This window comes from Oncorhynchus mykiss, chromosome 18 (assembly GCF_013265735.2).
Source record: "Oncorhynchus mykiss isolate Arlee chromosome 18, USDA_OmykA_1.1, whole genome shotgun sequence".
Lineage (NCBI taxonomy): Eukaryota > Metazoa > Chordata > Actinopteri > Salmoniformes > Salmonidae > Oncorhynchus > Oncorhynchus mykiss.
The window spans coordinates 61474930-61496165 of record NC_048582.1 but is presented as its reverse complement, the minus strand read 5'-3'; the positions used below and the strand labels follow the sequence as shown (position 1 = coordinate 61496165).

At 42.8% G+C, this 21236-nt stretch overlaps 1 protein-coding gene and 1 long non-coding RNA gene across 2 annotated transcripts; one reads left to right on the top strand and one right to left on the bottom strand.

Annotated features, from left to right (window-relative positions):
* Positions 1-1433: 1433 nt before the first annotated feature.
* Positions 1434-18652, bottom strand: LOC118941199. Its single transcript, XR_005037531.1, has 2 exons — positions 18574-18652; positions 1434-3137 (listed from the first exon to the last, which is right to left on the bottom strand). It is a non-coding gene; the product is annotated as an uncharacterized LOC118941199 (long non-coding RNA).
* LOC110496657 (src-like-adapter) lies at positions 2853-17138 on the top strand. Its single transcript, XM_021572676.2, has 8 exons — positions 2853-3141; positions 6677-6774; positions 7045-7141; positions 10194-10280; positions 10468-10571; positions 10884-11018; positions 15027-15159; positions 15427-17138. The coding sequence occupies exons 2-8, from the start codon at positions 6702-6704 to the stop codon at positions 15638-15640; spliced, it is 843 nt and encodes a 280-aa protein (XP_021428351.2). The 5' UTR covers positions 2853-3141; positions 6677-6701; the 3' UTR covers positions 15641-17138.
* Positions 18653-21236: the final 2584 nt, after the last annotated feature.

Here is a 21236-nt window from a genome sequence, read left to right as displayed (position 1 = left end):
AAACCAATTAAACAAGATCAGAATCTCTCAGATAAGGAGCATACAAACAAAGCACAATTTTTACATCCTGACAAAAATGTTAGGTTATTGCCCAGTTTATTTTAGTTCCAGACCACAATGAGCATTTCCTTCCTACCTCAACAGTTACACCCGGCACCTGCCCCCACCTCTTGCACTGCTTGGATATGAGCCTGTGTCATTGTGTGTGTTTTTTTTTAATTATCCAAAGGACAAATTAAAGATGTTAAAAATTTGAATTTACAATTGGCCCAGCGTCGTCCAGTTTTGGCCGGGGTAGGCCGTCATTGTAAGTAATAATTTGTTCTTAACTGACTTGCCTAGTTTAAAAAAAGGTTACACTTTTTTTTTATGTTCAATTTGGTTTCCATGGTAGACCATGGAAAATCACATGGAGGTGTCACGACTTCCGCCGAAGTCGGTTCCTCTCCTTGTTAGGGCGGCACTCGGCGCTCGGCGTCACCGGTCTTCTAGCCATCATCGATCCACTTTTCATTTTCCATTTGTTTTGTCTTGTCTTCTCATACACCTGGTCTCAATTTCCCTCATTACATGTTGTGTATTTAACCCTCTGTACCCCCCATGTCTTTGTGTGGAATTGTTTATTGTAAGTGCATGTTCTCTCTGGTGCGCGACGGGTTTTGTACCCATTTGTTTATTGTTCTGGTTTCCGGGGGTTTTATGAATAAAACTGCTCCGTTGATTGCCCAGTTTTGCTCTCCTGCGCCTGACTTCCCTGCTGCCAGTGACACACTCCCTTACAGGAGGGTTTTACATTGTCAATAATATGGTGAATATTCTTTCTATAAGCGCTCTACTGCGCTGGGTTTTGAAACAATTGTTGAAAAGGAACCAAAATACCTACTGAAGGTGAAGAGATGAGCTGTGTTGTAAGACCTTAAAGTCTGTGGTCTGTTCATATATCATTAGTGTCTCTAACCTCAGTCCTCACACATGCCGGGGAAACCAGATAGAGAGTGCTGCAGTCCCACACTCGACCAGCATCAAACCAATACCTTCCAACTTCTGCTCTATGCAATAGTGAATCTCTCCTCTCCCTCGAGGCAATACAAGTATATCAAGTTCCAAAATAACTTCCAAAACTTCCTGAAATCCACGATCTTAGATAATGACGAGTTATAAAGTCAAATGAAGCTCAGTGTACTTTCAGAGACTATGCGCCATCTTTGACATAACTATAGACAAAAGGCTCAATAGAAATGTACTGACCATCTGTCCTCCAATAAAAAGTCAGGAAGGTGTCAACAGAGCAAGACCTGATGTTTCAAATGGACAGATCCAAGTGTTGTGTCTGTGAACTATAGATACATATTATTTAGGCCTACTTCATGTAGATCGCATCGATATACCTCTGTTAAAAGCTAAAACTTCACATGAGTTTCACATTGATACTATTTTTGGCAAAAACAAGGCACCATATTTAATCATAAACGGTTACTGGGGTAAAAAAAAAAAAAAAAAAACACTTTCTCCAGAGCAGTGAGAATATCCACTCATTGATCATTTTCAAACTTTTTTTGATCTACACAGAGAAATGTGCACGTGACTACTTCACACACAAACACATGTTACGTGTTACACATCCAAAGAGCAGACCTCTTATTTGTGGGTACCGTTAATCTGTGACACACTGTCTAATAAACTCTCTCCATCCTACAGTTTAATCTACAACAGGCCTGTTGGACTGGTAAAATGACAGTCTAGGAGGGAAGGGCAGATCCACAGATTGTTATTAAAACCATCAGAGGTAGAAAGAGGTAGAAAACTCTTTATTGTGGACTGGAGAACTATAGTGCTATTTTGAAAAATAGCTTGCAGCAGCTAGCCATTTAACCACAGTGCTATTTGGAAAAATAGCTTGTAGCAGCTAGCCATTTAACCACAGTGCTATTTGGAAAAATAGCTTGTAGCAGCTAGCCATTTAACCACATTGCTATTTTGAATAAAGCTTGGTGCAGCTAACCATTAACCACAGTGCTATTGAGAAAAATTACTTGGCTCAATAGATTCTTATATGAGTCTGCAGCTCGACCACGCGTAGAAGGTGGTGACTGGTTGCTTCCGTGGGGCACACTAGCCAGCACAGAAGCCTTATGTAGAATATGAGAAAGAGAGAGTGATAATACTGATTACAAAGGATGAAAGGGTTCAACACAACATATACTGAAAAAATATTTAAATGCAACATGTAAAACCAGCATCTACTTTTAGTTAGTACGTTCTCTTAGTTCTTGTCTGTGAACTCAAACATTCTCATAGGTCTTTTGCTCTGTTTCACAATTTACCCACAATGCATCACATATTTTATGCTTTGGAACACGGTCAATGTGTGTGAGCCCAACCAGTGTCGTGTGCGTGTATGTGTGTGTGTGTGTGTGTGTGGGTGTGTGTGTGGGTGGCCAGAGGAAGTGCTCTTGCCTCACTGTGACAGTGCATCAGCTGAGGGTGTGAACTGTGAAACTCTGTCCATGAATAGTAACAGTATATCAGTGTAGCTGACATGCTCCCTCTGGCTTATCTCCAACACACAGAGCCAAAGACCATGTTCAACAAGGATCCCCTGCTACTGGTCCTCCAAGCCTGACGACTCCACAGGACTCAGGATCCCCCTGCTACTGGTCCTCCAAGCCTGACGACTCCACAGGACTCAGGATCCCCCTGCTACTGGTCCTCCAAGCCTGACGACTCCACAGGACTCAGGATCCCCCTGCTACTGGTCCTCCAAGCCTGACGACTCCACAGGACTCAGGATCCCCCTGCTACTGGTCCTCCAAGCCTGATGACTCCACAGGACTCAGGATCCCCCTGCTACTGGTCCTCCAAGCCTGACGACTCCACAGGACTCAGGATCCCCCTGCTACTGGTCCTCCAAGCCTGACGACTCCACAGGACTCAGGATCCCCCTGCTACTGGTCCTCCAAGCCTGACGACTCCACAGGACTCAGGATCCCCCTGCTACTGGTCCTCCAAGCCTGACGACTCCACAGGACTCAGGATCCCCCTGCTACTGGTCCTCCAAGCCTGACGACTCCACAGGACTCAGGAGCCCCCTGCTACTGGTCCTCCAGGCCTGACGACTCCACAGGACTCAGAAGAAGCTAGGTGAGTTATTCAGGCTATGTCACGCATTTATTGCAGTATATGTATGGTAAAAGTGTACTAAGCCTACATATCTGTGCTTAAAATATATGCTGTAGTAGTAACAACACACATTTTAAAAGGTAATTTACAGTCATGTAAAGTACGTAAGTAAAAATACCTGAAAGTACTACTTAAGTAGTCTTTTGGGGTATCTGTACTTTACTTGAGTATTTATATTTTTGACTACTTTTACTCCACTACATTGCTGAAGACAATTGTACATACAGTGGGGCAAGAAAGTATTTAGTCAGCCACCAATTGTGCAAGTTCTCCCACTTAAAAATATATGAGAGAGGCCTGTAATTTTCATCATAGGAATACTTCAACTATGACAGACAAAATGAGAAAAAAAATCCTGAAAATCACATTGTAGGATTTTTTATGAATTTATTTGCAAATTATGGTGGAAAATAAGTATTTGGTCACCTACAAACAAGCAAGATTTCTGGCTCACACAGACCTGTAACTTCTTCTTTAAGAGGATCCTCTGTCCTCCACTCGTTACCTGTATTAATGGCACCTGTTTGAACTTGTTATCAATATAAATCTTCTTAAGTGGGAGAACTTGCACAATTGGTGGCTGACTAAATATTTTTTGCCCCACTGTACATACATTTTCGCTGATACCCAAAAGTACTCGTTACATTTTGAATGCTTAGCAGGACAGGAAACATTCAAATTAACACACATATCAAGAGAACATCCCTGGTCATCCCTACTGCCTCTGATCTGGCGGACTCACTTAACATGGATGGAGCTTGCCCTTGGCTATCCGTACATTTAAAAAAAACAAGAAAATGGTCCCATCTGGTTTGCTTAATAAGGAATATAAGGAATTACTTTTGATTCTTACACTACCATTCACAAGTTTGGGGTGACTTAGACATGTCCTTGTTTTTGAAAGAAAGCCTGACGACTTGTCCATTAAAATAACATCAAATTGATCAGAAATACAGTGTAGACATTGTTAATGTTGTAAACAAATTCTTATTTTCAATGACGGCCTAGGAACAGTGGGTTAACTGCCTGTTCAGGGGCAGAACGACAGATTTGTACCTTGTCAGCTCGGAGATATGAACTTGCAACTATTGTACCTGGAAATGGCAGATTTTTTATGGTATTCAGAGGCCCATTATCAGCAACCATCACTCGAGTGTTCCAATGGCATGTCATGTTAGATAATCCGAGTTTGGCATTTTAAAAGGCTATTTGATCATTAGAAAACCCTTTTGCAATTATGTTAGCACAGCTGAAAACTTTCGTCCTGATTAAAGAAGCAATAAAACTGTCCTTCTTAACACAGAACCCAAACCGGCTGTGTGTGTGCACCATCGTGCATACATTCATTTTGTCCCCCCACACCAAACGCGATCACGACACGCAGGTTAAAATATCAAAAACAAAGAGAAACAAAGAACTTTCTTCTGAAACTCTTCTTAACAATGTCTACACTGTATTTCTGATCAATTTTATGTTATTTTAATGGACAAAAAAAAATGTGCTTTTCTTTAAAAAATAAGGACATTTCTAAGTGACCCCAAACTTTTGAACGGTAGTGTATTTTTAAAACCAAATACTTTTAGACTTTTACTCAAGTAGTAGTCATTTTCTATTACTCAAGTATGACAATTGGGTGGTAATTTAGACATAAATTATTTCTGACAATAACTGCTGGACACATATGGTCAAATATACTTTTTAACTCTGAATATAAATAGCATTGATGCACAGCATGAGAATAACTTGCTATCATATCATCCAAGTTAACCAAGATACATTATATATACAAAAGTATGTGGACACCCCTTCGGCTATTTCAGCCACACCTGTTGCTGACAGGTGTATAAAATTGAGCACACAGCCATTCAATCTCCAAACACTACTAAAGAGCTCAGTGACTTTCATTGTGGCACCGTCATAGAATGCCACCTTTCGGGGCAGACGAATGCGTAGTGTGTAAAACAAAAATAGTCTTTCCTCGGTTGCAACACTCACCACAAGTTCCAAACTGCCTCTGGAAGCAACGTCAGCACAATAAATGCTGGTCGGGAGCTTCCTGAAATGGGTTTCCAAAACTGAGCAGCCGCACACAAGCCTAAGATCACAATGCACAATGCCAAAGGTCGGCTGGAGTAGTGTAAAGCTCGCCACCATTGGACTCTGGAGCAGTGGAAACACGTTCTCTGGAGTGATGAATCTCATTTCACAATCTGGCAGTCTGACGGACAAATCTGGGTTTGGCAGATACCAGGAGAACGCTACCTGCCCAAATCCATAGTGACAACTGTACATTTGGTGGAGGAGGAATAATGGTCTGGAGCTGTTTTTCAGGGTTCGGGCTAGGCCCCTTAATTCCAGTGAAGGGAAATCTTAACGCTACACCATACAATGACATTCTAGACAATTCTGTGCTTCCAACTTTGTGGAAACAGTTTCAGCATTCCTGTTTCAGCATAACAATGCCCCCGTGCCCAAAGCGAGGTCCATACAGAAATGGTTTGTCGAGATCGGTGTGGAAGAACTTGACTAGCCTGCACAAAACCCTGACCTCAACCCCATCGAACACCTTTAGGATGAATTGGAACGCAGACTGCGAGCCAGGCCTAATCGCCCAACATCAGTACCCAACCTCAGTAATGCTCTTGTGGCTGAATGGAAGCAAGTCCCCGCAGCAATGTTCCAACATCTTGTGAAAAGCCTTCCCAGAAGAGTGGAGGCTGTTATAGTATCTTAATGCCCGTGATTTTCGATTTACATGTTCAACTAGCAGGTGTACACATACTTTTGGTAATGTAGTATATTATCTTCCGATTGTTTCCACGGTGTCTCTGTTTCCTATGTTCTCTTCTCAACACAGGGACTATTGGTTACTATAGTTTTACTAATAGGGCCTATTATTTAATAGGGCGTATATTTATTTTGGGGTGTTCAGAAGGAGAGGGGGGGGGGGGGGGACCTGACTACTAGAATCCTTAGCATTTTGGATGTTATCAGTAAAAATAAAAACCTTCCCAATGGGGCAACCTCAGAGCAGGCTCAACGTGTGACTGCTCAAGCAATAGGGCAGCCCTTAATGTCTATCCCTGCTACTCCAGTTTACTACGGAAGCCACTCCATAACGTGAAGCTAAGTATTTAATCAGATTTCACCAACACATTGGGTTATGGGTGAAGTTAAAAACATGTTAGCTACACAGTATAGCCACTCAGGTTGACCTTCAAATTAGTCAACACATTTTGTGACACAAGTTAGAAAGAGGAAAGAAAGGGTAGGGTGGAAAGTTGTGCTTGATAGAGAGCCTGTCCTCAACTTCTCCATTTACTGTGTGTGTCCTGGTCGAGATAGGACTGTGGCCGTTAGTAGGAAGTTACAAAACGTACACACACACACACACACACAGGCACAATCGCTTCGCTGGCCAGCAATAGTAGGAAGTATGCGAGTCGATATGACTTGATGAATAGCTACTGTAGGTCATCTGTCTGTGTGTCCTCAGAGCTTGACCCCATTGGAGTGCCACTATGGGGAATGTGATGAGGGGTGGGGAAAATAGCAACGAAAGAAATACAAACTGCCATGACAGCGCACTAAAGGGTAAGACTTAAAGTCATTATTTGCTATATCATACTGTAGTTTGTAAATGTAATGTGATGAGGCTTCAACAGATATGATGATTACACTACAGTACTTGGATTTCAGTCGACATACCTTTACCAAAGTGTATACGTTTGATATCGTTCACTTGGAAGTCAATTAGAAGTAAAAGACAATCATTTCCCTCATGTCAGGAAATGCATCACTAAATGTCACCTGTGCTAATGTTGATGTCTATCTAACTGTGTAACATTGGTGGTTGCTGAGCAGGAGAAGACGACACACTTGTTGTTCTCCATGACTATCCTTTTCCAGACATCAGTGAGCCGATCTTCAGGATGGGAGAGAAGCTGAGGGTCTTGTCTCAGTAAGTACAGTCAATGCTTTGTCTGTCTGTGAGAGCAATTACTGTATAAACACGTGGTCTGCACATGCACAAGTTCTCATTTACAACAGCGACCTGGCCAAGATAAAGCAAAGCAAAGCAGCAAAAACAACAACACAAAGTTACACGTGGGATAAACAAATGTACAGTCAATAACACAATAGAAAAATCTGTATACAGTGTGTGCAAATGAATTAAGGAGGTAAGGCAATAAATAGGCCAATAGTTGAAGTAATTACAATTTAGCAATTTACACTGGAGTGATATATGTGCAGATGAGGATGTGCAAGTAGAAGTACCGGTGTGCAAAACAGCAGAAAAACAAAAACAAATATGGGGAAGAGGTAGGTGGTTGGATGGGCTATTTACAGATGGGCTGTGTACAGCTGCAGCGATCGGTAAACTGCTCTGACAGCTGACGCTTTAAGTTAGTGAAGGAGAAATAAGTCTCCAACTTCAGTGATTTTTGAAATTCGTTCCAGTCAATGGCAGCAGAGAACTGGAAGGAAAGGCAGCCAAAGGGTGTGTTGGCTTTGGTGATGACCAGTGAAATATACCTGCTGGAGCGCTTGCTATGGGTGGGTGTTGCTACGGTGACCAGTGAGCTGTACCTAGCAAAGACTTATAGTTGACCTGGAGCCAATGGGTTTGGCGACTAATATGTAGAGAGGACCAGCCAACGAGAGCATACAGGTCGCAGTGGTGGGTAGTATATGGGGCTTTGGTGACAAAATGGATGGCACTGTGATAGACTGCATCCAATTTGCTGAGTATTGTGTTTGGGGCTATTTTGTAAATGACATCGACGAAGTCAAGGATCGGTAGGGTAGTCAGTTTTACGAGGGTATGTTTGGCAGCATGAGTGAAGGAGGCTTTGTTGCGAAATAGGAAGCCGATTCTATTTTCAACTTTGGATTGGAGATGCTTAATGTGAGTCTGGAAGGAGAGTTTACAGTCTAGCCAGACAACTAGGTATTTATAGTTGTCCACATATTCAGAACCGTCCAGAATAGTGATGCTAGTCGGTCGGGCGGGTGTGGGCAGCGATCAGTTGAAGAGCATGCACTTTGGTTTACTAGCATTTAAGAGCAGTTGGAGGCCACGGAAGGAGTGTTGTATGGCATTGAAGCTCGTTTGGAGGTTAGTTAACAGTGTCTAAAGAAGGACCAGAAGTACCCAGTATAAAAATCCACCTCTCTAAAAACAAGTCTCTCACTGTTACCGCCTGCTATAGACCACGCTCTGCCCCCAGCTGTACTCTGGACACCATATGTGAACTGATTGCCCCCCATCTATCTTCAGAGCTCGTCCTGCGAGGCGACCTAAACTGGAACATGCTTAACACCCCAGCCATCCTACTTGATGCCCTCAATCTCACACAAATTATCAATGAACCTACCAGGTACCACCCCAAAGCCGTAAACACGGGCATCCTCATAGATATCATCCTAACCAACTTGCCCTCTAAATACACCTCTGCTGTTTTCAACCAAGATCTCAGCGATCACTGCCTCATTGCCTGCATCCGTAATGGGTCTCACTCATCACTGTCAAACGCTCCCTGAAAAACACTTCAGCGAGCAGGCCTTTCTAATTGATCTGGCCCGGGTATCCTGGAAGGATATTGACCTCATCCCGTCAGTAGAGGATGCCTGGTTATTTTTTTTAAATGCCTTCCTCACCATCTTAAGTAAGCATGCCCCATTCAAGAAATTTAGAACCAGGAACAGATATAGCCCTTGGTTCTCTCCAGACCTGACTGCCCTTAACCAACACAAAAACATCCTATGGCGTTCTGCATTAGCATCGAACAGCCCCCGTGATATGCAGCTGTTCAGGGAAGTCAGAAACCAATATACACAGAGAGATAGAAAAGCCAAGGCTAGCCTTTTCAAGCAGAAATCTGCTTCCTGGAAGACAAACTCAAAAAAGTTCTGGGACACTGTGAAGTCCATGGAGAATAAGAAGTCCTCCTTCCAGCTGCCCACTGCACTGAGGATAGGAAACACTGTCACCACCGATAAATCCACTATAATTGAGAATTTCAATAAGCATTTTTCTACGGCTGGCCATGCTTTCAACCTGGCTACCCCTACCCCGGTCAACAGCACTGCACCCCCCACAGCAACTCCCCCAAGCCGTCCCCATTTCTCCTTCTCCCAAATCCAGTCAGCTGATGTTCTGAAAGAGCTGCAAAATCTGGCCTAGCCTCAGTGCAGTGGGCAGGAGGTGCTCTTACTCTCCATGGACTTTACAGTGTCCCAAAAACCTGTGGAATTAGTGTTGTAGGATGCAAATTTCTGTTTGAAAAAGCTAGCCTTTGCTTTCCTAACTGACTGTGTGTATTGGTTCCTGACTTCCATGAAAAGTTGCATATCGCGGGGACTATTCGATGCTAGTGCAGTACTCCACAGGGTGTTTTTGTGCTGGTCAAGGGCAGTCAAGTCTGGAGTGGATCAAGGTCTATATCTTTTCTTAGTTCTACATTTTTTGAAAGGGGCATGCTTATTTAAGATGGTGAGGAAAGCACTTTTAAAGATGTACTGTATGTACTAACCACTTCCTAGAGCAGAAATTGATAGATGCACAGTTACAGACCACAGGAGCTTGGTGGCACCTTAATTGGGTAGAACAGTCTAGTGGTAATAACTGGAGTAGAATAGGTGGACTGGTATCACATACATGGTTTTGAGGTGTTTGATGCCATTCCATTTGCTCCGTTCCGGACATTATTATGAGCCATTCTCCCCTTAGCAGCCTCCTGTGTTATAGACATACTGTAGATATCGAGATGACACAGGACGACACACAAAAACTCCCGCAAGCCACATTGCAAACCAAAATACAATACAAAGCTATGCAACATTACAATACAAAACTGTGCAAGCAATAACAGGCACAATAGAGAATGAACACATTGGGGGAAATTAGATGCATAGCATTACTGTCTTGCAGCTTTAATACAATATGGGGAACTACAATTTCAGATTTTTTTCAGTCACAGTTCCCCTTTTAATTTGTGTGCATTCTTTAGGGAAGGTAACTGGTGGAGAGTCCGGTCTGGCCAATCAGGAAGGGAGAACTACATCCCTAATAACTATGTTGCCAAAGTCTACCATGGGTAAGCATGGTTGTCTCCCACTGCTTAACATTCAGTCTACAAATATTCATATAGAGACTAAAATGTTTTGTAAGTGTCAATAGAATTAAAGAATAAATTAGGTCTAACCAGAAAGACTATCACATCTTAATATAATATAATAATATTATATACTATAATATAATAGTATATAAATGTATGTTCTAAGATGGTTGTTTGAGGGAGTGGCGAGGCAGAAGGCGGAGGAACTACTTCGCCTCCCTGTAAACAGAGTGGGATCCTTCATGATCAGAGAGAGCACACAGCAGAGAGGTGAGTCTGTGACTTTTTAAAGCCCTACCAAGTTAGGAGGTCAGTAGGATGATAGTAGATGGGTATCTATGAGGATCTATTTAGGCCTACAGATGTAGGATCTTCATTGTATCACCCTGTTGCAGGAGAATGTTCAAACATTGTAGTATGTTTGAGATTTAAAAAGGCTTCTGAAGTTTGTCATTTCCACTTTGACATTTTAGACAACCAACCCCTACGTAATAATTCCCATTTCCTGTTGCTGCAGTATTATTTCCTGCTGTAGCAAACTAGCTCAAAATAAGATATTACATCTGTATATTGTACGTGCAGGTGTCTACTCCATGTCTGTAAAGCACAGATCCATCAAGCACTATAAAATCTATCGCTTGGAGAACAACGGCTGGTACTATATCTCTCCTCGCCTGACCTTCCAGTGCCTGGAAGAGATGGTCAACCACTACTGTGGTGAGTCTAAAACAGACACAGACACACTGAAAATAACCTCAAGCATTTTTAAATATATTTCTTCTTATCAGATGCTTGCCACGTTCCGTTGTGCTTTGGCCAAGAGTACACATTAAGAACAAGAAAGGAAGGGATGGGTTTGTTGCTGATGACCACGTGGACATATTTTTACTGAGGCTAGGTCTTTCATATTGACTGTAACATGAATGTTTTCAAAGGCAGATGTGTGTGATTGTGTGCGTGTGTGTGCGTTCGCGTGTGGTTATGTTCATCGCACAAGCGTTTGTGAGCACATATGCTTATTTTTCAGTACATAGCGTATGGAAATGTGTATCTGTCTGTGTCTAACACAGGGGATGTCTATATGTCTGTGTCTAACACGGGGGATGTCTATATGTCTAACATGGGAGACAGTCTATATGTCTGTGTCTAACATGGGGGATGTCTATATGTCTGTGGCTAACACAGAGGACTGTCTATATGTCTAACATGGGGGACTGTCTATATGTCTGTCTAACACGGAGGATGTCTATATGTCTGTGTCTAACATGGGGGATGTCTATATGTCTGTGTCTAACACGGGGGATGTCTATGTCTAACACGGGGGATGTCTATATGTCTGTGTCTAACACGGGGGATGTCTATATGTCTGTGTCTAACACGGGGGATGTCTATATGTCTAACATGGGAGACAGTCTATATGTCTGTGTCTAACACGGGGGATGTCTATATGTCTAACATGGGAGACAGTCTATATGTCTGTGTCTAACATGGGGGATGTCTATATGTCTGTGGCTAACACAGAGGACTGTCTATATGTCTAACATGGGGGACTGTCTATATGTCTGTCTAACACGGAGGATGTCTATATGTCTGTGTCTAACATGGGGGATGTCTATATGTCTGTGTCTAACACGGGGGATGTCTATGTCTAACACGGGGGATGTCTATATGTCTGTGTCTAACACGGGGGATGTCTATATGTCTGTGTCTAACACGGGGGATGTCTATATGTCTAACATGGGAGACAGTCTATATGTCTGTGTCTAACACGGGGGATGTCTATATGTCTGTGTCTAACACGGGGGATGTCTATCTGTCTGTGTCTAACATGGGGGATGTCTATATGTCTGTGTCTAACACGGGGGATGTCTATATGTCTGTGTCTAACACGGGGGATGTCTATATGTCTGTGGCTAACACAGAGGACTGTCTATATGTCTAACATGGGGGACTGTCTATATGTCTGTCTAACACGGAGGATGTCTATATGTCTGTGTCTAACATGGGGGATGTCTATATGTCTGTGTCTAACACGGGGGATGTCTATATGTCTGTGTCTAACACGGGGGATGTCTATATGTCTGTGTCTAACACGGGGGATGTCTATATGTCTAACATGGGAGACAGTCTATATGTCTGTGTCTAACACGGGGGATGTCTATATGTCTGTGTCTAACATGGGGGATGTCTATATGTCTGTGTCTAACACAGAGGACTGTCTATATGTCTAACATGGGGGACTGTCTATATGTCTGTGTCTAACACGGAGGATGTCTATATGTCTGTGTCTAACATGGGGATGTCTATATGTCTGTCTAACACGGGGGAGGTCTATATGTCTGTGTCTAACATGGGGATGTCTATATGTCTGTGTCTAACACGGGGAGGTCTATATGTATAACATGGGAGACTGTCTATATGTCTGTGTCTAACACGGAGGATGTCTATATGTCTGTGTCTAACACGGGGGATGTCTATATGTCTGTGTCTAACACGGGGGATGTCTATGTGTCTGTGTCTAACACGGGGATGTCTATATGTCTGTGGCTAACACAGAGGACTGTCTATATGTCTAACATGGGGGACTGTCTATATGTCTGTGTCTAACACGGGGGATGTCTATATGTCTGTGTCTAACACAGAGGACTGTCTACAGTGCCTTGCGAAAGTATTCGGCCCCCTTGAACTTTGCAACCTTTTGCCACATTTCAGGCTTCAAACATAAAGATATAAAACTGTATTTTTTTGTGAAGAATCAACAACAAGTGGGACACAATCATGAAGTGGAACGACATTTATTGGATATTTCAAACTTTTAACAAATCCAAAACTGAAAAATTGGGCGTGCAAAATTATTCAGCCCCCTTAAGTTAATACTTTGTAGAGCCACCTTTTGCTGTGATTATAGCTGTAAGTCGCTTGGGGTATGTCTCTATCAGTTTTGCACATCGAGAGACTGAATTTTTTTTCCCATTCCTCCTTGCAAAACAGCTCAAGCTCAGTGAGGTTGGATGGAGAGCATTTGTGAACAGCAGTTTTCAGTTCTTTCCACAGATTCTCGATTGGATTCAGGTCTGGACTTTGACTTGGCCATTCTAACACCTGGATATGTTTATTTTTGAACCATTCCATTGTAGATTTTGCTTTATGTTTTGGATCATTGTCTTGTTGGAAGACAAATCTCCGTCCCAGTCTCAGGTCTTTTGCAGACTCCATCAGGTTTTCTTCCAGAATGGTCCTGTATTTGGCTCCATCCATCTTCCCATCAATTTTAACCATCTTCCCTGTCCCTGCTGAAGAAAAGCAGGCCCAAACCATGATGCTGCCACCACCATGTTTGACAGTGGGGATCGTGTGTTCAGCTGTGTTGCTTTTACGCCAAACATAACGTTTTGCATTGTTGCCAAAAAGTTCAATTTTGGTTTCATCTGACCAGAGCACCTTCTTCCACATGTTTGGTGTGTCTCCCAGGTGGCTTGTGGCAAACTTTAAACAACACTTTTTATGGATATCTTTAAGAAATGGCTTTCTTCTTGCCACTCTTCCATAAAGGCCAGATTTGTGCAATATACGACTGATTGTTGTCCTATGGACAGAGTCTCCCACCTCAGCTGTAGATCTCTGCAGTTCATCCAGAGTGATCATGGGCCTCTTGGCTGCATCTCTGATCAGTCTTCTCCTTGTATGAGCTGAACGTTTAGAGGGACGGCCAGGTCTTGGTAGATTTGCAGTGGTCTGATACTCCTTCCATTTCAATATTATCACTTGCACAGTGCTCCTTGGGATGTTTAAAGCTTGGGAAATCTTTTTGTATCCAAATCCGGCTTTAAACTTCTTCACAACAGTATCTCGGACATGCCTGGTGTGTTCCTTGTTCTTCATGATGCTCTCTGCACTTTTAACGGACCTCTGAGACTATCACAGTGCAGGTGCATTTATACGGAGACTTGATTACACACAGGTGGATTGTATTTATCATCATTAGTCATTTAGGTCAACATTGGATCATTCAGAGATCCTCACTGAACTTCTGGAGAGAGTTTGCTGCACTGAAAGTAAGGGGGCTGAATAATTTTGCACGCCCAATTTTTCAGTTTTTGAATGGTTAAAAAAGTTTGAAATATCCAATAAATGTCGTTCCACTTCATGATTGTGTCCCACTTGTTGTTGATTCTTCACAAAAGAATACAGTTTTATATCTTTATGTTTGAAGCCTGAAATGTGGCAAAAGGTCGCAAAGTTCAAGGGTGCCGAATACTTTCGCAAGGCACTGTATATGTCTAACATGGGGGACTGTCTATATGTCTGTGTCTAACATGGGGGACTGTCTATACGTCTGTGTCTAACACGGGGGATGTCTATATGTCTAACATGGGAGACAGTCTATATGTATGTGTCTAACATGGGGCATGTCTATATGTCTGTGTCTAACACGGGGGATGTCTATATGTCTGTGTCTAACACAGAGGACTGTCTATATGTCTAACATGGGGGACTGTCTATATGTCTGTGTCTAACATGGGGGACTGTCTATATGTCTGTGTCTAACATGGGGGACTGTCTATATGTCTGTGTCTAACATGGGGGACTGTCTATATGTCTGTGCCTAACATGGGGGACTGTCTATATGTCTGTGTCTAACACGGGGCATGTCTATATGTCTGTGTATAACACGGGGGAGGTCTATATGTCTGTGTCTAACACAGTCCATCTCTGATCTCCTAGACTCTGCAGATGGGCTGTGCTGTGTTCTCACTGGCCCGTGTCTGTGTGGGACCGCCAACCTCCTCGACACCACCACTCAGCCACCCCCTGTAGTGATGCGCCGCAATAACTTCGACTGGAAGAAAGTAGACAGGTACGGACTCATAGTTCAGTAGTTTAGAGTCTATCATCATTGTTGCTCTCAGATCTCTCCAATGATCCAATGAAATTGTAGTCCTGCTTTTGACTTGGCCAATGGAAAACTTGGCTTGCGGGAACACTTGACAGATGTGACTCTGCATCCTGATGATGATTGGCTCAAACACGTTTTAATCATCTCTCTCTCACTCTCTCTCTCTCTCTCTCGCTCTCTCTCTCTCTCTCTCTCTCTCTCTCTCTCTCTCTCTCTCTCAATCAAAAGGAAAGATCTGATCAGTGCAGGGGCTCCCCAGGGGCAGCAGAACAGGGACACCATGGTGAGCTATGGAGTCAGGAACAGCATCGCCTCTTACCTCTCTCTTGCCGGGGCTCAGGGCCCTAGACAGCAGCAGAAGAACCACAAGAAGAATAAATCTGTCTACGTCACCTCCCACAGTCTCAGCCATATGGACCTGGAGGAGGACTATGATACGTAGTGGCCTGCATAGGCCAGTGGTTCTCAAACCTCTCTTTGGGGACCCCCAGACGTCCATGTATTTGATCTATTCCAGAGCTAGCACACTTGATTCAACTTGTCAACTAATCAACATGTACTTGACTAGGTGAATCACGTCAGCTAGTAAGGGCTATAACAAAATTGTGAAACGTCTAGGGGTCCCCGAGGAGAGGTTTGAGAAGAACTGGCCTAGGCTACCAGATTCGGCATGGGTTCGAATCCAACCCACTGCCTTGCTATCTTTGTTGTCGCATCTTCACTGTCCTATCTCAATAACAGAAATGAAGCCCACAGAAAATACGTTTTAAAAAAGACTATGAGACTAAGAGGAGCAACGGCTCAAGGATCCAGACTTTGACACAGAAATTAGCACTTTGAACCAGGGAACTGGATAAACTAACATTTTTTCTTCTGATCTCGACACCCAGAACCAAATCTTGCCCGGTGGCCAGAGTCCCTATTTAAATGTTAACCTCTGTTACGAGATATTTTCCTCCAATACACACACTGCTCCTTATCTGAGCCTTTGGGATTGAACTGATAAGGAATTGGAAGCTCAGTGGGATAAATCAACATTGAAGTTGAAGTCCGTCCAGAGTCCAGAGCACTGACCGAGTGTCCTGCAAAAATTCAACACATGTTAGCATCATGACAGTCGATAAAATAGTTGAATGCTGTGTTGTGGGTGTTTGTGTGAATGTGTAATATTATGAGGAAAGAAACATGGAAGGAAAGGGGAATACCTAGACAGCTGCACAACTGAATGTGTCTTCCACATTTAACCCAACCCCTCTGAATCAGAAAGGTGCGGGGGGCTGACTTAATCGACGCCCGGGGAGCAATTGTTGTTATTGTGGATGTGTGTGAATGTCAATGGTTACCAGCTTCAGAAGATTTAGCCTGACCCCTTGCAAAGTGATTTCTGTTGAGTACATGTTCATATAAATAAAAGTAAGGTATTGTATAATCTCGGCAAACCAGAACCAAATATTGTGTGTGATCTGGCCAGCTCTTCTGTCACGACTCACGAGAGACTAGTGAGTACATACTGTTTCAAAAAGTTCCTGGAAGGGCTATGGAGAGTTACGTCCAAAGAGCTAGAACTGCATGCAGATGATAAAACATCACAAAGATGACTGCCCAGAACAAGTTGTCCTCTTGAAAGTAACCCAGGGCTTCAAGCCTGCACCAAATTGAATAGGAATCAACATAGCATTCCCGAATCCAAGCAAACATCCAAGAAAACAGCACAGTGAAAAGGTTCTGATGTGTGTATTGTCTAAGTGTGTTGTTGTTGTGGCTGATTGTCTCGCCAAGGCCTCATGGCGGCCATATGTGATGCTGATTAGTTCATTGTTACTGTGAAAGCTGGTGTCTTATCTTAGGATGTGAACTAATCAACTCTGTCTGATGCAATGATAATGCAATAGATCAATTCCAATTGTGTTGTGGGGAAGTAAAGCAACAATGTACCATAACTAAGACATACAACCACAATGGACTTATCATACCTCTGTCTTCACAACTTCCGCATTCTCAGTTAAAGGGATACTTCTGGATTTTGGCAATGAGGCTTTTTATCTACGTCCCCAGAGTCAGATGAACTGGTGAATACCATTTTTATATCTCTGTGTGCAGTTTGAAGGAAGTGGCTGACAAGCACTTGTGCAATTGCTACCTAGCATTAGCATAATGACTGGAAGTCTATGGTATCTGCTAGCATATTAGCGGATACCCATAGACTTCCAGTCATTGCACATAACGCTAGTTAGCATTGACTTGCAAAACTTCATACTGGACATAGGGGCATAAAAATGGTATCCACCATTTCATCTGACTCTGGAGAAGTAGATAAAAGGCCTCGTTGCCAAAATCCTGAAGTATCTCTTTAAGGCCTCAAACTCACCAATATCCAAGCCTGGGAACACAGCTTAACCCTTGTCTAAAGTACTTCCTGAATAGCTCTGTTTCTGTAGGTAACTGTTGTCCATCTGAGTGACAGCAATGATGACCACGTCTGAGAATGCAAGCGTGTAGTCGTGTAGTATTCTAAGGAGAAACCTTATCCATGCTGATAAGATTTCTAGAAGTGACTCTAAAGTTTATACAGTGAACTTTGCCACCATAACACCACATAGGAAATTGTATACGTTATGAGGTAGTTAGGAGGAACCTTATGACTGTCCATTCTTCCACTTTCCGCAAGACAATCACCAGTGAAAGCCAGAAAAGACCAAAGACGCAAGAGCAGTATTACTTATGAACTTGGCAGGCTGCAAATGTTGTATCTGGAACCCATTGAAGCTACAAAGTCAGCAACATGGACATATAATGAATTAGATTTCACGAGATTTCTCAGGCACCTGTAGGAACTCCTCACAGTGAGAACTGACTCCTTGATACAAACGTAGCACTTTCTCATCATTGAATTCACGACGGGATCAAGTATTTGCTTTGTCTGCTTTTAATGTCCCCATTAAATATCTGCAAGGCCAACTAAAAACAGCTGATTGTGTGTGTGTGAATATGTGTGAGAGAGAAAGAGTCCGTGTCTGTGTGTACAGCGTCTTGCAAAAGTATTCACCTCCATTTTGTTGCCTTACAACCTGGAATTAAATGTGATTTTTGGGGGGGGGTTTGTATCATTTGATTTACACAACATGCCTACCACATTGAAGATGCAAAATATTTTGAATTGTGAGACAAACAAGAAATAACGCAAAAAAACTGAAAACTTGAGCGTGCATAACTGTTCACTATTCATAACTATAACCACCTTTCGCAGCAATTATAGCTGCATGTCTCTTGGGATAGGTCTCTATATGCTTGGCATATAGTATCTATAGATCTAGTCTATATATCTAGACACTGGGATTTTTGCCCATTCTTCAAGGCAAAACTGCTCCAGCTGACCTGTTTGGAGAGCTCCTTAGTCTTCATGGTGCCGCTTTCTTGGTGGTGGCCCTTGCTTGGTGGTGGCCCTTGCTTAGTGGTGTTGCAGACTCTGGAGCCTTTCAGAACAGGTGAATATATACTGAGATCACATGACACTTAGAATGCACACAGGTGGACTTTATTTAACTAATTACATGACTTCTGAAGGTAATTGGTTGCACCAGATCTTATTTAGGGGCTTCATAGCAAATGGGGTAAATACCTATGCACGTAACACTTTTCCATTTCAAGTTTTTATTTATTTTTTGAAAGTTCTCTTTTTAATTTCACGTCACCAATTTGGATTGTTTTGTGTCCATTACATGAAATCCAAATCCAAATCAAATCAATTTAAATGACAGGTTGTAATGCAACAAAATATTGAAAAATGGCAAGTGGGATGAATGCTTTTGCAAGGCACTGTGCATGTGTGAAAGAGTTGGTGGCTGTACTTTGCGTTATGAGCAGGGCAGGCCTGAACAGCTGCTTAAAGCCACATCATACAGTCTTCTATACAGTCAGGGAAAGCCATTAAATGGATATTACCCTAGCTGCCTCCTAATTTTAGCAGAGCAGACCGATGCTGCTGTTGTGGTGTCAACACAACAACCTCTGCTAGTCTGGTTTCATTACTGTTTGTCGCATTAGTTAAAGTCATTGCTAAAGCATCACCTGTCTGGTGATGTAGATTTCAGCTTGTCAAGTTGGTTGGTGTCCTTTGGTTGGTGAACCATTCTGATACACATGGGAAACTGTTGAGTGTGAAAAACCCAGCAGCATGGTAGTTCTTGACACAAATCGATGCTTGACACAACCCCGTTCAAAGGCAGAGCCATGGATGGAGCATCTATGTCATTCAAAGGGTGAATGGGCAAGACAAAAGATTGGTCTCAAGACAAACATCTTTCTTTAACCTGTCTCCTCCCCTTCATTTACACTGGCTGAAGTGGATTTAATTAACAACTGACATCAATAATGGATCATACTTTCACCTGGATTCACCTGGCCAGTTTTTGTCATGGAAAGAGCCGGTGTTCCTAATGTTTTGTTCATTCAGTGTATTTCCCTTCAATGTGACAAGCCTTTTCCCTTTTCCATGGATTTCACATTTTCACAAGCAAACATCAAACAAGAAATTACAACATTTCCCAGAAATCACAGAAGGGTTTAAGTGTTTAAAGGAATACCTCAATGCTCTGCCAACGATCACACAGACGTGAGGATGTGTCGACCAAAACAATAGGACATGACGGGTGAAGAGAGCAGAATACAGGATCAATTCAACATGAACAAACTGAAGAACTGGACACCCTCACAGGATAGTACATGTTGTCTTCTATTCCAGCAGAACCTCAAGACCGACTATGTTTCAGATGGGAGTAGAAATGCTGTGAATATAACAAACCACACTCTCCTCTTCTCTCCTTTTATCTCCTCTTCTCTCCTCTTCTCTCCTTTCTCCCCTAACTCTCCTCTTCTATAGTTCTGATTAAAACTATTCTATAACAAACTACACACTCTCCTCTTCTATTTCTCCTCTCCTCTCCTCTCCTCTCCTCTCCTCTCCTCTCCTCTCCTCTTCTCTTCTCTCCCTTTCTCTCCTCTTCTCTCCTCTTCTTTTATTTTCTTCTCTTCTATCTCTTTCTCTTCTCTTCTCTTCTCTCCCTCTCTCTCTCCTCTCCTATCTCTCCTCTCCTCTCCTCTCCTCTCCTCTCCTCTCCTCTCCTCTCCTCTTCTCTTCTCTCCCTTTCTCTCCTCTTCTCTCCTCTTCTTTTATTTTCTTCTCTTCTATCCCTTTCTCTTCTCTTCTCTTCTCTCCCTCTCTCTCTCCTCTCCTATCTCTCCTCTCCTCTCCTCTTCTCTTCTCTCCCTTTCTCTCCTCTTCTCTCCTCTTCTTTTATTTTCTTCTCTTCTATCCCTTTCTCTTCTCTTCTCTTCTCTCCCTCTCTCTCTCCTCTCCTATCTCTCCTCTCCTCTTCTTTTCTCTCATCTTCTTTTCTCTCGTCTTCTTTTCTAATCTCTTCTCCTACAGTTCTGATTCCACCATTCTATTCCTGTGGTCTGTTTGATGTCACACTGTATCTAAAGCACCAAGGAAAACAATGAATGAGAATGAAAACAAAGGAACGCTGAATGATTCAGAGTCGTACTTCATCTTTTACACCCCCCCCCCCCCCCCAGGCCTTTCTAATCTAACCTCATCCTCAGCTCTGAAGGCCCAGACCCAAACAGACCCAGCTGCCCAAATGTCTGACAGCATCAGACTCTCTGGTGGCTCAACAAATGACAGCATCATGCTCTCTGGAGGCTCGACGTCTGACACTCAACGTTTTGCACTACTGCCATATGGACCCTGGAATAGTGTGCCGTTTGCGTTGCAGTCCTAAATCTTAACTTTTCCTTTTCAAATTAGCAGTGACGATTTTAGCATGTACATTTTGGTGGGGCAAAACACATTTTAAAAATTGGGGATGCATTCCAGCAAAGCTATTACACAACACAATGCTAAACAATACATTATTTGCACTATAACAGTGACAAATGGTGCCCCAAAACTGTTAGGGCCTACATAAAGCTGTCCCAACAGCAGTCCCAACACCTTAACACTACTACACCTGACTATCATCGGAGCTTTGGATATC